We start from the raw sequence: 12,935 nt of genomic DNA, 5'->3' as shown, positions 1-12,935 counted from the left end.
ATCTTTTAATGGCAACTTTTTGAAGGCATTTCAGCGTTATTACTGCAAGCAAACATCTTCAAAATTTTCCTGATTTACTATTCTATTTTAAGAACAAAGGGATAAATTTTTAGAAGATCAAACAGATAAAAATAGACTGAAAAGACAGCAGATGCTGTTGATTTACTGAAGAAATCAGAACTTTACATTTGGTGGCTATATTGTTTGCTGATACCGCAGTTTTAGTGTCATTAACCTATACCCAAGCAGTACATATTATGAAGCTTTTTTTATCTCTAGTTTCTTATCTCAAGTACAAACAACTTGGTTTTGAGTTGCTTGGTTTATGTTTACTCATCAGAAACATTAAGGATGATGATGTCTGAGTTGTATTCACTTAGCTCACATTCTTAATTGTCACGTGAGAGATGGGAAGGGGCCGTATGCGTGATACATCTGGGTATAATTCTTCAAGCCTTGGCACAACACAGTATTGACGAAAGACAGGTTGCTTGCCCTAAACTTCAGCATGTAATTATTCAAGCATTCACATAATGCATCTCTTCATCTGCATGAAGTCTGAGCTCTCAGCCAACATAATTATTACTTCATATTGTTCACTACCAATAAAAACTCATATAGCTACAGGGCAAAATTAAATTCTGAATAGAGACTTGCCCCCTCTCTTTTTTCCCCTTTGTTTCCCCACAGTGTTTTCCAAAGCTGTTAGGGCTGAAAAAGGTTAAATACACTTTTTCTTCTTTGTCTCTTAATTCTTTTTATGAACTATCTGAATAGGTTAGTAGAGTACAATGAAAACTGCATCCTCCTTTGCAGAGAGTGAGTGCTGCAGTGCTCTTTATCCAGGAAAGAGGAGCTGAGTTCGAACATCCATAAGGACAGATATTTCACTGGGCATATAGGATTTAGTTTGCTTTATTTTTCCTGTTCATTTCATTATTTCAGGGTATCTGGGTCTAGTTGTTTTTCCCAGTGAGCTGTGTCTAAAGTGATCACATCCTTTATCCATCCATCTCTTCCTAATGTGAATTTGCTGCCTATTTTCAATCAAATGTAACTCAAGGCTTCAAGATCCTACAGACATTAACTTCATGTTTTTCTTAAAGACAGCTGATCAAATGGGGGAAAGATGAATTACTAGCTCTCCAGCTTGCAAAAGTGAGCTGCCTGTATTGGTGCTGTAGAGTTTCCCCTCACTCCCAGCCAGGGTGTTCACCCCTGTCAGAAGCTGAGAGAGAACTGCACTGTCCTGTTAGATTCACTACTAACCAGAGATATAAAGGTCATTTGAACAGGACTTCTTTTTGAACATGAAAGCGGGTATTTTAAATTCCCCGCCTCCTGCAAGCAAACAGTGTGACCTAAATCTTAACTGCTTAGTGGATGTTATCTGTTTTGGAGTTGAGGTGTGTATCTGCCAGCACTCATCCATCTACTCTAGAATCACCTCCTCCATTTAAGGCAGCAGGAGCATTGAACAATTGGACTGGGAAATAGTTAGATCCAAAATGCACATTCTTGTATGCTTATACCCTTCCCTATGCTGCACTAGATTGATTTAGCTTGGTGTCAAGATAAATGAGATCCAGACTTGTAATATATATTTGTCCTACCTTTTGTAATATGCTCCCTTCCTCCGCCATTTCTTTATTGATGCTTAGAAAATGCATTTCTTCTAGTCTCTCTATCATACAGTAAATTTTTAATACTAAATTATTTTGACATATTAACAGGGTACTAAGGTCTATCAGACTGAGTTAACCCCTTTGCCTATCAATCCCAGCAAGTGGAAAAAGGTGGTCCTTCGGTCTAAATTACCTGCAGTACCCTTTACTTGAAGACAGGAAAGTTGTTTCCTCTTCTGTTTTTTCTCAGGAAACTAGAATTCATCTATCTCTCCCTGTGACCTAAGCAACATCTTTCCTCCTGGGAAGAGAGGAAAAGCAGAAAGTATCTCCCTTTCAAATTGTTTTTCTCCTATCTTTTTCTGTCCTATTTGTGGCTGATACAGTAACATACTGACCCCATATTATATCCAATGTCAACTCCCAGTCAAATAGAATTAATTCTTTTTTTTTTTTTTTTTTTTTTTTTTTTTACAAAATCAACTCACATATTACAAGTTAAGTGAGCACACAATTTTACATCCCTGGAAGGAGTAGGCATAGCATATTTTTTTGGTTTACTGTGCTAAACATTATTTTGTTTTGGGTGTTTTAAAGAAATGAGAAGCCACTCTGGGACAGTAGTTGCTTTGGGGCTCTAATGATCATTAATATTGGAGAAAGAAGCTTTATCATTTCATCTTGCTAAATGTATTTTACTTCTGTGATATTATTAATTGGTACTTTCTAGTAGTTGTGAGTTAGCTTCATAGTGAAATTTTGTGTAAATGAAAATGTAGCATGCTGGATTAGGTGCTCAGCATTATTATTAAGCTGTGAGTCAGCTTGTCACATCTGAGATAGGATCTTTTTTCACTGCTGGTTTTCTTTCCACTCACCTGCAGTTTTGAGAAAACTGTTAAACAGTCTGTTGCCCAGGTAAAACACTTGTACCACTCACCAGCTCTTTGAGGCCAGGGGTGCCTCACTGATTCAATCAGCTGTAGGACACATGCTCGCTAAAATTTACTGCTTTCTGCTTGGTCACGGGGAAGCTGGTTTTATGCAGCCAGCTGTTTGTGCTGTCCCTGAACGCACACAAACATTTCCTTTAAAATTCTATTTGCCTTTGTGCAGTAGCTGCATGCTCTATTTAAATCCTTTTATTTTTACTTGGCTCCATATGATCGAATATGTACAGGATGTGGCCTTCATACACCACAAGATAAAGGACTCATCAGAGCATGAAGAAACATCCTAGCTACATCTTGTTAAAGAAGTGTGCTTGTGTGCGCACACATTGGTTATGTAACTGTCCTCGATGTGCAGCGCTGCTGCATGCTGCTGGCCTGCCAGGCACCACTTAGGGAAGCACATATACATATTTACAGTCTCACTTGAAGTACAGTATTACGACGATTAGAGGAACAAGTTTGGTAGGTGAAATCAGTGATGTAACTGAAACAAAGGTGCTTACAAGGCTTTCGGCTCAGCATTTGCTGATGGTGTTCTGAAATAAATATTGGCATCTTGTTGCTTTTGAATTAGACCCACAGATGTAATGGTTTCATTTATTTTCCATGGCTTCTACAAGGCTGATGAGGTTGTGAGGTATGAATCCTTATGATTATATGCCTAGAAACAGCCATAACTGAATTAAATTGCTAGAGTTTACTCAGTAAAGTTGCATAATTTAATGCTTATACAAAAACTGAGAACTGAGGCACAATCATTTCATCTTGTAACTCCAACCACAACTGCATTGTCTTCATAATATATGTGTAGAGGTACCAGGCTGGTAATTCACACGTATGGATAAATAGAGCTTCCCTTCACTTTCATTCTCCTAGGGAAACAAAACTGTATTACACTTCAGCAAATTGGGCATAATTCATTCTGTGAGCAAGACGATCATGGAGTTCATGAAAGAAAGGTATATGGATATTTACTTTGATGGTTTTTTTCTTCCACAGAATGATATCACGCCGTTGCATGTTGCATCAAAGAGGGGAAATGCAAATATGGTCAAACTCCTACTTGATCGAGGAGCTAAAATTGATGCCAAAACAAGGGTAAGTTTTAAGTGTGAATGCTGTGAATGACTGTGTGGAATTCTTGCCTCTGACCTGTTAGTTGCTGTACAGCTTAAATCACTCATCTTCCTGGCAGGCTACCATAGCTGCACTGCATTTCTTTTTTATAAAATGGTTGCAATAGGGTGCTAACATTTTACATCTCAAAACAGTGTGTGAAACACCATGTACGGCAAAGATCAGAACCAACAATTTTCCATGTTTTCTGTAGAGCGCTTCGTTAGAAGCTGCTTCTAGCTGCTTGGGGGTAGAAGTGAATGTACAGGAAAACACTAAAAGACAAGAATTCAATCCAGATATTTCAGAATTTGAATGCTAAAAGAATAACTTTGAACTGGAGTGTGTGTTTGCCTTTCATTATCCACAGGGCAGTGTCACAGAGAATGCTGCTGCTGCTGAGCCTCATGCAGCTCAGCCTCCGTCTGACTGGGTGCTTAGCTCTGGTTTGGATTTGCCAGCAAATGTGCTGGGCATAGCGATGGTTTCCATCAGGCTGGCAATTCTGTCCACTGAGTGACTTAGAAGCTCGATACATATGGTTATAGTTGACTGCAGTAGCTAAAACTCAATCAAACTAGTTTAGAGATATTTTATTTACTTATACAGTGGCAAAAAGAGAAGGAAAAAGTTAAATGTTTGGAAGTAAATCTAGACCTAGTGGTGCTGTGGGCTGTCAGGGCAGTCTTTGCAACACACTCCTGTGCACATGAGGTAACCCTTCAGGAGCTGCGCCTGTAACTTCTTTGACAATTGTCATTCTCTTGCAGTATTAGCTTATCATCTTCCATTTTTAATTATTCCACATAATTTCCACCAGAATCATTCTAAGAAAAGCAAAGAAATAACTTAAGAATATTTTTTTCTGCAATTATTACTGTATCTGCAGGTTTCTGTTTGTTTTTTCAGTGTTTCAGCAGCCTCTGAGATTTCCTGCAGTGCTTGTTGAGCACATTGGTATTTTTTATTTCTGTGGCAAATTCAGAAACTGGGTCAATGTATTTTGTCATCTCTTCATTCTCTCCACATGTTTTTCTTTAGTACTTCTATTTTACCTTTAGAAGTCACTCATGATTTCTTTGTAAAATGTTTCTGTTTTTTCTCATTGAGGAATATGGAAGAGATGACTTTTCATGGATACCTTGAGCAGCGGGTGTAATTTCTGGACTGAAATAGCAGCCTCTTACGTGCTACATGGGGGCTGCCAGCCTGAGGGGCGTTAGCCTACCATGTGGTGGGGAGGGTCACATTTTGGTGACATGATAGATGTGTATTTGGTTAGAGCAGGGAGAAAGGGACATGGCAAGGAACTACTTGCTCTTCTCTGTAAGTATTTATATGGCCCACTGCAGCCAAAACGTTAGGAACCACTACTTTAAATAGTTTGAGTCCAACTTATTCTTTACTTTTACTTATGAAAATCCATTATCTACTTCATTTTCTGTATCATAGACTCCAGGGTCAGACATTAGGCTAATTAAGATAACTAAAAATACAGGCTAGGATGGAAACAGGATTCAGGAAGAAGGCAGAAGCATTAACAGCTCCCAAGTCTGGCAGAGCTTCCCAGTGAGGTGAAAGGCAATGGATGAGTGTACTTCACGAAGTGGTGGTTTGTGTTTTCTGGCTTCCCCCAGAGACTGCCTGTTTCCCCAAACACCCATAAATCAAAAGGGATTTGAATAACGTCTCCTGCTTGTGCTGTACGTGTGTCACTCATCCTTGCACTTCTCTGGCATTACCAGAAGCATCATTTTCTGGAAGTTAGTGACTAAGTGGAAGTTTTGCTCCCGGCAGCACTGACTCATCCTGGCAAGGGTTTACCAGCCTGTGGTCTGTGTGGCATGTGCCTCTGCTGAAGAGACTCACTGAACTGAGCAGAGAGCTGCATGGTCGAGAAAAGGGAAGAGCATTGCTGGAGTAGGTCAGGGAGGATTTACAAATCAATAGGAGGAGCAACAGAAGGCTGAGAGTAACGTGGTGCTAGATGGAACAAGGACATTGTGTCTGGAGTGTCTGCTTAGTTCTCATATTCAATAGCAAAGACTAATTGCTGTGAGCTGTTATAACACATGTTCCTGCTAAATCTCCTGTTATTCCTACCTGACCCCATGTTGTTTCCCAAGGCCTAACAACTGAGGTATGTCAACTTCACATTAATTTCATCTTTTAAGCACCTTTTTTTTTTTTTTTTTTTTTTTTACCCCTAACGTCCCAGATATAGAATGGCCTTACAAAAATAGAGCATGACAAAAGCTTCAGTCCTATCCTTTTTTAACAGCATCACCACTACTGAACGTATTGAAAGGCAAAGAGCATCCAGGGCTGTCTTTTCTGATATATATATCATCATGCTGTTCAGCTGGACGCCCAGTCAGACTCCAGCCTCGTGGTGTTTTGCAAGGGGCAGCTGCAGGTGCTGAATGCACACCCAACTTGATAAACAATGGGATTTGCACATGAAAATAAGTGAGGCTTCTCTTAACAGATCTATAAATGTGAGACCTCACTTTGTTGGTTTTTTTAAGAGGTTCTAGATAGATTAGAAGAATTTTTTTAGTTGGTTAAAATAATTTTTGTCTTGGACACCATGATTTTATTTAATGCGAATGTTGGTTACAGAACACAAAATACCTCTTTAAAGGTGAATGGCAAAAGTTCTGTACCCATATGAAAGGATAAAAATTATTGAAAATTGTTTGTTCCTTTTCCTCAGAGGTAGAAATTCCTAGGCCTTTGTTTCTCCTGTATCAGATCTGTAATTCATCCTTAAATGAGTATGCAGAAGATACTGTTTTGTATTGTTGACCAAACACTAATAGGGCCAGGATTCACTACTCTGACTCTTAGATGGGACAGATTTAGCAATTCAGCTGTTGTTTTGTGATCTGTTCCTGCAATCCATTCTCTGCATGGGGTACTGGAAATATGCTCCATGTAATGTCTATTTTTATTTTTCACAAACATATTCATTTTATAGATAAATTCACCTAAAGCCTTTCCCGAGTATTAAATAAGTTGGGGTAATGATTTCTTTTCCTTAGTAATTTCCATGAGTATTTGCATTTGCTGTTGGCAGATGGTCCTGGAAACTGCAATGTTGAAATACTGTGCAAAAGGTTAATGTGAAGGGCTAAATCCTTATCCTGTTTAAGTTATTGTAAAAGTCAATGATGGTCTCCTGATTTCTCTGTGTTCATTAGACTAAGATTTGATGAGCACGAAAAACAGTGTTGCACACCTGTAAACTGCAGTTAGGAGTTGAGATAATGTATAAGCGTATGAGATTTTTTTCCAAAAAAGATCTTAAAACTCTTTTGAGGCTCAGCCATCTCTCTTTTTTTTTTTTTTTTTTTTTTTTTTTAGTTCAGGCTTGGGTTCCATTGTTTATTTTAACCAGCTGTTTATCTTCTCTCTGTCCTTTTACTGTGCAAGATGTCTAGCAGCTGGTACTTGGGCCTTTGTACTGAATCCTTAAGGTTGCTCCTCAAGAACTGTGCACTGCTTTTGTCCATCCAGGGCAGATTTTATCATTCAGGTTTTTGACTAACGTTCTAAGCAAAGAGTTATTAATGCCTCATGTAGCATGTTTACTGAATGTTGCCCTAATTACGTTTTTTCTGTCTTCCAGAAAAGACTTTGAAAAATAAAGTTTAATTAGAGAGGTCGATTAAATTACCTTGATTTGCTTTGGCTGTCTAATAGTGTATATGCCAAGGTGAATTTGTGTCTGAAGCAGGCAGCCAGCAAGTTCTAACCTGGATTAACAATAAGTGTTTATAATCTTTATTCTACTGATTTTGCAGCTAAATAACAGGCCAGCATTCACATCTGCATGAAAATGTGTGGAGTATGCTCTTTTAAGATACATCAGATGATGCATAAACAGCTCCAGAAAAACTACATGTATTAAGATATAAAATAACTACAAGAATAACACTCACTTGGCACTCTTAAGTGCATTTAGCTTGTGCAGGAAGAGGAAACTTCATTTGTTGCCCTCTTGTACTGAAGGGGCAGTTTGCAATAGTGTCAGTGAAGTGAAGAATTCAGGAGACTTAGAGCATGGAGGAGCCATGAGATACAGAGCCCTGCTAGGCTGAAGCACATGCAGGGAGACTCGCTAAACCGCAATGGGGCTGATAAACCCTGGAGGCAGCAGGAACTGCTCCCCTGGTGAAACATGCCTCCTACCTCTGGCTCAGGGGAGTGGAGTGCCTGTTGCACTCCTGCCAGGGCTATGGGCCGGCTCTGGGATTTGGCTCAAAGCTTGACAAGCTTTTGCTGGGTATTTACATCACAGCTGAGTTTTTACCAAGTGCTGTGCTTAATTTCATCGTTCATAGACTCGTTGGAAGCTGATGTTCACTGATGTGAGAGTTGTGGTACTGAGGCTAGTGTGGATTTGGGGTACAGCCCAGAGGATCCCATTATGTGAGAGAAATTCTGCGTTAGTGTTGACAGGGAAGGGGTAGCCAGGGAGCACAGGGAGGCTGGTCTGTCCCTTAGAGCCACATGTGGTGGCAGGGAAACACTGCAGCAGGGAGGCTCAACTGCCCGCACCATCATTGTTAATCTCAAGCCAGTTGTGACCCCAGTGCAACATGATCAGAGAGCTACACAGTTATCTGAATCACAACAGGGACCAGAAACAATGCTGAAATCTCGTTTATTTGTGTGTGTCTGTGTGTGTGTTTTAAATAAAAGCTAAAGAAAGAGCAGCAGCCCCAGAGATGGGTGTGCAATGCTATGGCAAGCTTGTGCCCAAGCAGAACTCCTGTTGTCTTCCTGGCTTTGCTGGAACTGCTCTTAGGCTCTCTGGAGGGATAGATAATACAGATGATATGATTTACCATGTCAGTGCATACTTAGAGAGTCCTTAATCTGCAGATTATTGTCATAATCGTTTGTAATGGTTTTTCTGAGCCATTGCAGACTATCATATTAAGGCAAGTTTGCTTCCTAATACATGTAATGTATTTTACACTTCACATCCTATGGTCTATATAAACAGTAAATAAGCAAGTAGAAAATCTCCTGAAAAAATCAGTGAAGTCTTGCTGAGTTCAGAGCAGTCACTTTTAATCTCAGATTCTCTTTTTTTAAACAAAATCTTTCTTTGATCTGTGTTTCAGATTGCCTCAGCACTTGTTTTACATGCTTTTAGTGCCATATAGCAATTAACCAAGCCAGCTGAATAGATGGTGTCTTTTCAGTATAAAAATAAAAAATCAAAAATCTCTGCAGCTAAATGAGCTGTCTTCAAGTGTATTTGCTTTTTACAGTGGGAGTCCTGACATCATCTTAACAATAGATCAGCTGTCCCGGTAACCACCTACATTGCATTGCAATGTTGCGTCATGCCATGTGATGCATCTGGTGGTAGTGACCACTCTGTGGATTAGAATGAGCTCTAACTAGCCAAGCATGACTGCCTGCCGCCTCCTGTGCTGCAGGAACCTTGTCAGCCATAGGTGTAGGCTGGGGGGTTGGGAGAGGTCGGAGTGCAGGGTACAGGCACTGTGAGGACTGGGGCACTGTGCTCAGGGGAGCACTGAAGTAGTTTGTAAGGTTGTAATCTAGTGCATGATCAAGTGTGTCGCACTCTGTGAGCTTGGTATGCGCCACTCATGATACATTGGTGAAATGAGGGAGGGGGCATAAAATCTGGAAAGTGTTCTCTAATTTAAAATTTTGTGCCTGATCTCCTTGAGTATGTTTCTTTGATGTGCCTGGAGAACATGATAATTATAGGAAATAAAAAGAACGAACGATCTAATGTACATGATCTTCAGCTTCTACCTACAGGTCTCTAGTTACCTAGCTTTGCTGTTTTTTGTTTTCTTTCCCATATGGTTTGTTTGTTGTTTTTTGGGGTTTTTTGCTTGTTTGGTTTGGTTTGGGGTTTTTTTGTGGTGATATTTTTACGTTACTTGTTTGCGTCCCGCTCAGTACTTGATGTGCCCTTGCCTGTGGAAACTACTCGTATGGAAAATAAGTGTTACCTTTTTAAACATTTGTGAAGCTACAGCAAAATATTTGCAACTCAGCTGATAAATGTGCCATTCATGGGTTTTCATATCTTTTCTTTTTGTCTTTACTTATATGTTTTGAGCAATACATCTTTATTTGGTGTAGTATCTTTTTAACAAGATGCCCTTCCATGTACTTCATGGGCTGAAGTAACAGAAAACAGAAATGACAATAGCATCAGCTCTGGAGAAGCTAGTAAGAACATAGTGGGCCAAATTATGTTTATCTTGCATGAACAAATGACTCCCTGAGTCCTGATCAAGTTAAGTCTGAACGAAAATCTCTTCTTCATTTATGTCAAAAACATATGCCTTAAATTGGAAGACCATGCACAATGAGAGCCATAAAAGTTTTAGATGAGACTAGCAGAAAAAGTTAATCACAACAATTTTGGTTTGCTATCTTTCATAGGCTTGTTAGAAGAGGGCAATAAAGTAGAAGCAGCACAATGTAAAGCTCTCTGAATTGCTACTTCCCTCTTCCCAGCTGCCCTCTACACTTTGCAGGCCCTAAGCTGATGTTCTAGTAGAGGGTACTGGTTTAGGAATTAGCAAGAAAGAATTTTATAATTATGCATGGAAAATACATCTAAGGAGGTATCTTGATAGTACTTACTACCACACAGAGACAGACAGAGAGGGTGTGTATGTGCATGAGTTGGTGAGCGCAGGATGTGTGACAAGGCATTTTAGACAATCCTTTTTATAAAAATGATGTGACATACATATTTTAGACAATACAACATATGTGTTTATAAGAGTGCTGGAAGACACTGGAAAAAAGGCCCCTTTCTTTATGAGCTGTGTTTAGAAAACTAATAAATATTTATCTACCTTCTTTATTAATTTCAATGTTTCTTATAAAGGCTTCTCTTTTGACATATTTAGTGAAAATACAATATTGTTTCTGTGTGACAGTATCTCCTGCATATTTGTTTTGCTTGTAACAAATCACGTTTGCTCTTACTAATTCTGAAAACATTCGGTTTTCTTCCTTATTTTCTTTAATCTATGACATTACTATTTCTAACAAGCTCTATGTCATACACCATTGAAAAACTGCATGTGACTTTACTGACAGTTACTAAAGGCATATGTGCTATCTTTCATCATAGCGCTCATGTACAGCAGGTTACTTGAGCACTGTAAACATGCTACAGGTCAAAGAATAATTAAATCAGTTTGGAATAACTCTTGTTAATGTTAAAAAGAGTCTTCCTCTTATTTAAGGAATGTATTTCTAATATGATGATACTACTACAAAAAAGAGGTATTGACTTTATGCCTTGACTCTAGATCCATCACTCAGCTGGAAGTCACACAAGTCCAGTCTACGTGACAAGAGAAAGAAGTGAATCCAATATGCTTTCATCACCTGGGTTTAAGACATTTTTCTCGTCTGCTAGAAACCTGTCAAAATCAGTGTAATAAAAAAAGCCTAAGTAGGAAAGATTTTGATTTTTTTTTCCTCTCAGACAAAAGGACTGTCCCTTGATTTTGATGCATACTGACAAATTGAAGGCCCGGTTTTCTCAAAGGCGTGCAGGCAAAGTACCTGAAGTGCAATCTCATCTTTTTTTCGTATGTGCATTTACCACTTTACTGCATGTACAGTGAGGGCCTGGAGGTGGCCCACTGCACGAGCACCAGTTTAATAAGACTATTTACATGTTTAGAAAATCAGAGCAAAAACATACGCTGTCCATTTGAATAAACAGGTTCAGCTCTTCAGTTGTGTAAGAGGAGCATCCTGCTGGATGAATTAGTTCCTTGGGAAGTCATAGGTCTTTATAAAAGCGCACAAGATTTTACTGTGTCTGAAACTAATCAATTGTAATGCTTGTGTCCCACAGGATGGGCTGACACCCCTCCACTGTGGAGCAAGAAGTGGTCATGAACAGGTTGTAGAAATGCTGCTGGATCGTGGTGCTCCTATTCTTTCCAAAACCAAGGTAACTGAGTACTGTTTTCTGCTGGGATAATCCTTATAGTTTGTTTGGTTTGGTTTTTGTTTTTTTTTTTTTTTTGGGGGGGGGGTATGTAATTCTGCATGTCTCATATATTTAAGGGTTTGACAATAATTTTCCTATTTCATAGCTATTTAAAGTAACTGTGTGGGAGATCTCCAAAGTGAATGCCGTATGTAGAGCACGTCTGCGTATGTAAAATGTGTTAAATCAAGATGCACAAGAAAAGGTTTATGTGCCAACCAAAAAGGCATGTATGGTAACCCTATCCTTCACAATTTCAGTAGCTGAAAATCTCTGTATCTATCCTGGAATAAATACACAGTGATTATAATTTATCTTCAGCTTGCACCAAATTACCCTGAGGCTAGAGTAGAGACAGAGATAAAAATAGAGCCATGTCTCTTTGCAGAGACAGCTCATATTTCCTTAGGACTTCGCCTGATTACTAGTTTCTCCACTTTCTATTTCTCTACAGTTTATCATACAAAATTCTTCGTGAGAATTTCAAATCACCAGTGCCAGGGTTCACAGATTGCTGTAGGCCTAAGGGTTGGCATTAAAGCATGCACCTGCCAGAACTCTTCTGGTGGTGGTCTCTGCTCTGCCGTTATGCTGATTTTAATCTCAGTGCAGCAGCCTGCTTTGTAGCACCACTACGTTCTCATTCAGGGCTGACATTTGGGTTGTGCAGTTTGTGGAGCTTCTTTCCCAGGATAACCTTTCACTACATGTTTTCTCTTAGTCTGCAAGCAATATATTTCCAACAACAGTTTTTGTTTCCTTCTAGTATTTCTTTTCTCTCTATTGTCATCCTGTCCTATTCTGTCTCAGTATGCTTCTATATTCTGCTTTTCTCCTCCCTCTTCTCTGTTTTTTTGTCCCCCTTATTGGAATATATTTAGCTTTTGTTTGGGGAGGTTGGCACCAGCTTTCCTCTGCTCAGTGAGTCACCGGCAAGTGCTGTCATGGGTAATCTGACAGACAGAATCCACCCATCCTCTGCATGTGGAGTTTCCATGGACTCCCACAGCCCTGACTTGCAAACTTTACGAGCAGGGGGAGACAGCAAAGGGCTGCCTAGGGCCCCTTGGGTGCATCTCCGCACCGTTGCCACTCTCAGAGCCTAGAGCTCATACTCCAAGGAGTAAGACTCTTTCACACTCTCTGGTAGCTCAGTTAATTACTTAAAAGAAAAAAAATGTCAACCCCAATGCTTTGGTTTCCACCATCATAAATTAG

At 39.5% G+C, this 12,935-nt stretch overlaps 1 protein-coding gene across 1 annotated transcript in view; it reads left to right on the top strand.

The window, feature by feature from the left end:
• The window catches only part of ANK3 (ankyrin 3), a 208,328-nt gene that overhangs the window by 80,169 nt on the left and 115,224 nt on the right, over nt 1-12,935 (top strand). The window contains 2 exon segments of the mRNA XM_037399071.1: nt 3,578-3,676; nt 11,580-11,678. Coding sequence (XP_037254968.1) covers nt 3,578-3,676; nt 11,580-11,678 — 198 coding nt within the window.

This window comes from Falco rusticolus, chromosome 9 (assembly GCF_015220075.1).
Source record: "Falco rusticolus isolate bFalRus1 chromosome 9, bFalRus1.pri, whole genome shotgun sequence".
Taxonomy (NCBI): domain Eukaryota; kingdom Metazoa; phylum Chordata; class Aves; order Falconiformes; family Falconidae; genus Falco; species Falco rusticolus.
This window is presented reverse-complemented; position numbering and strand designations above follow the sequence as displayed.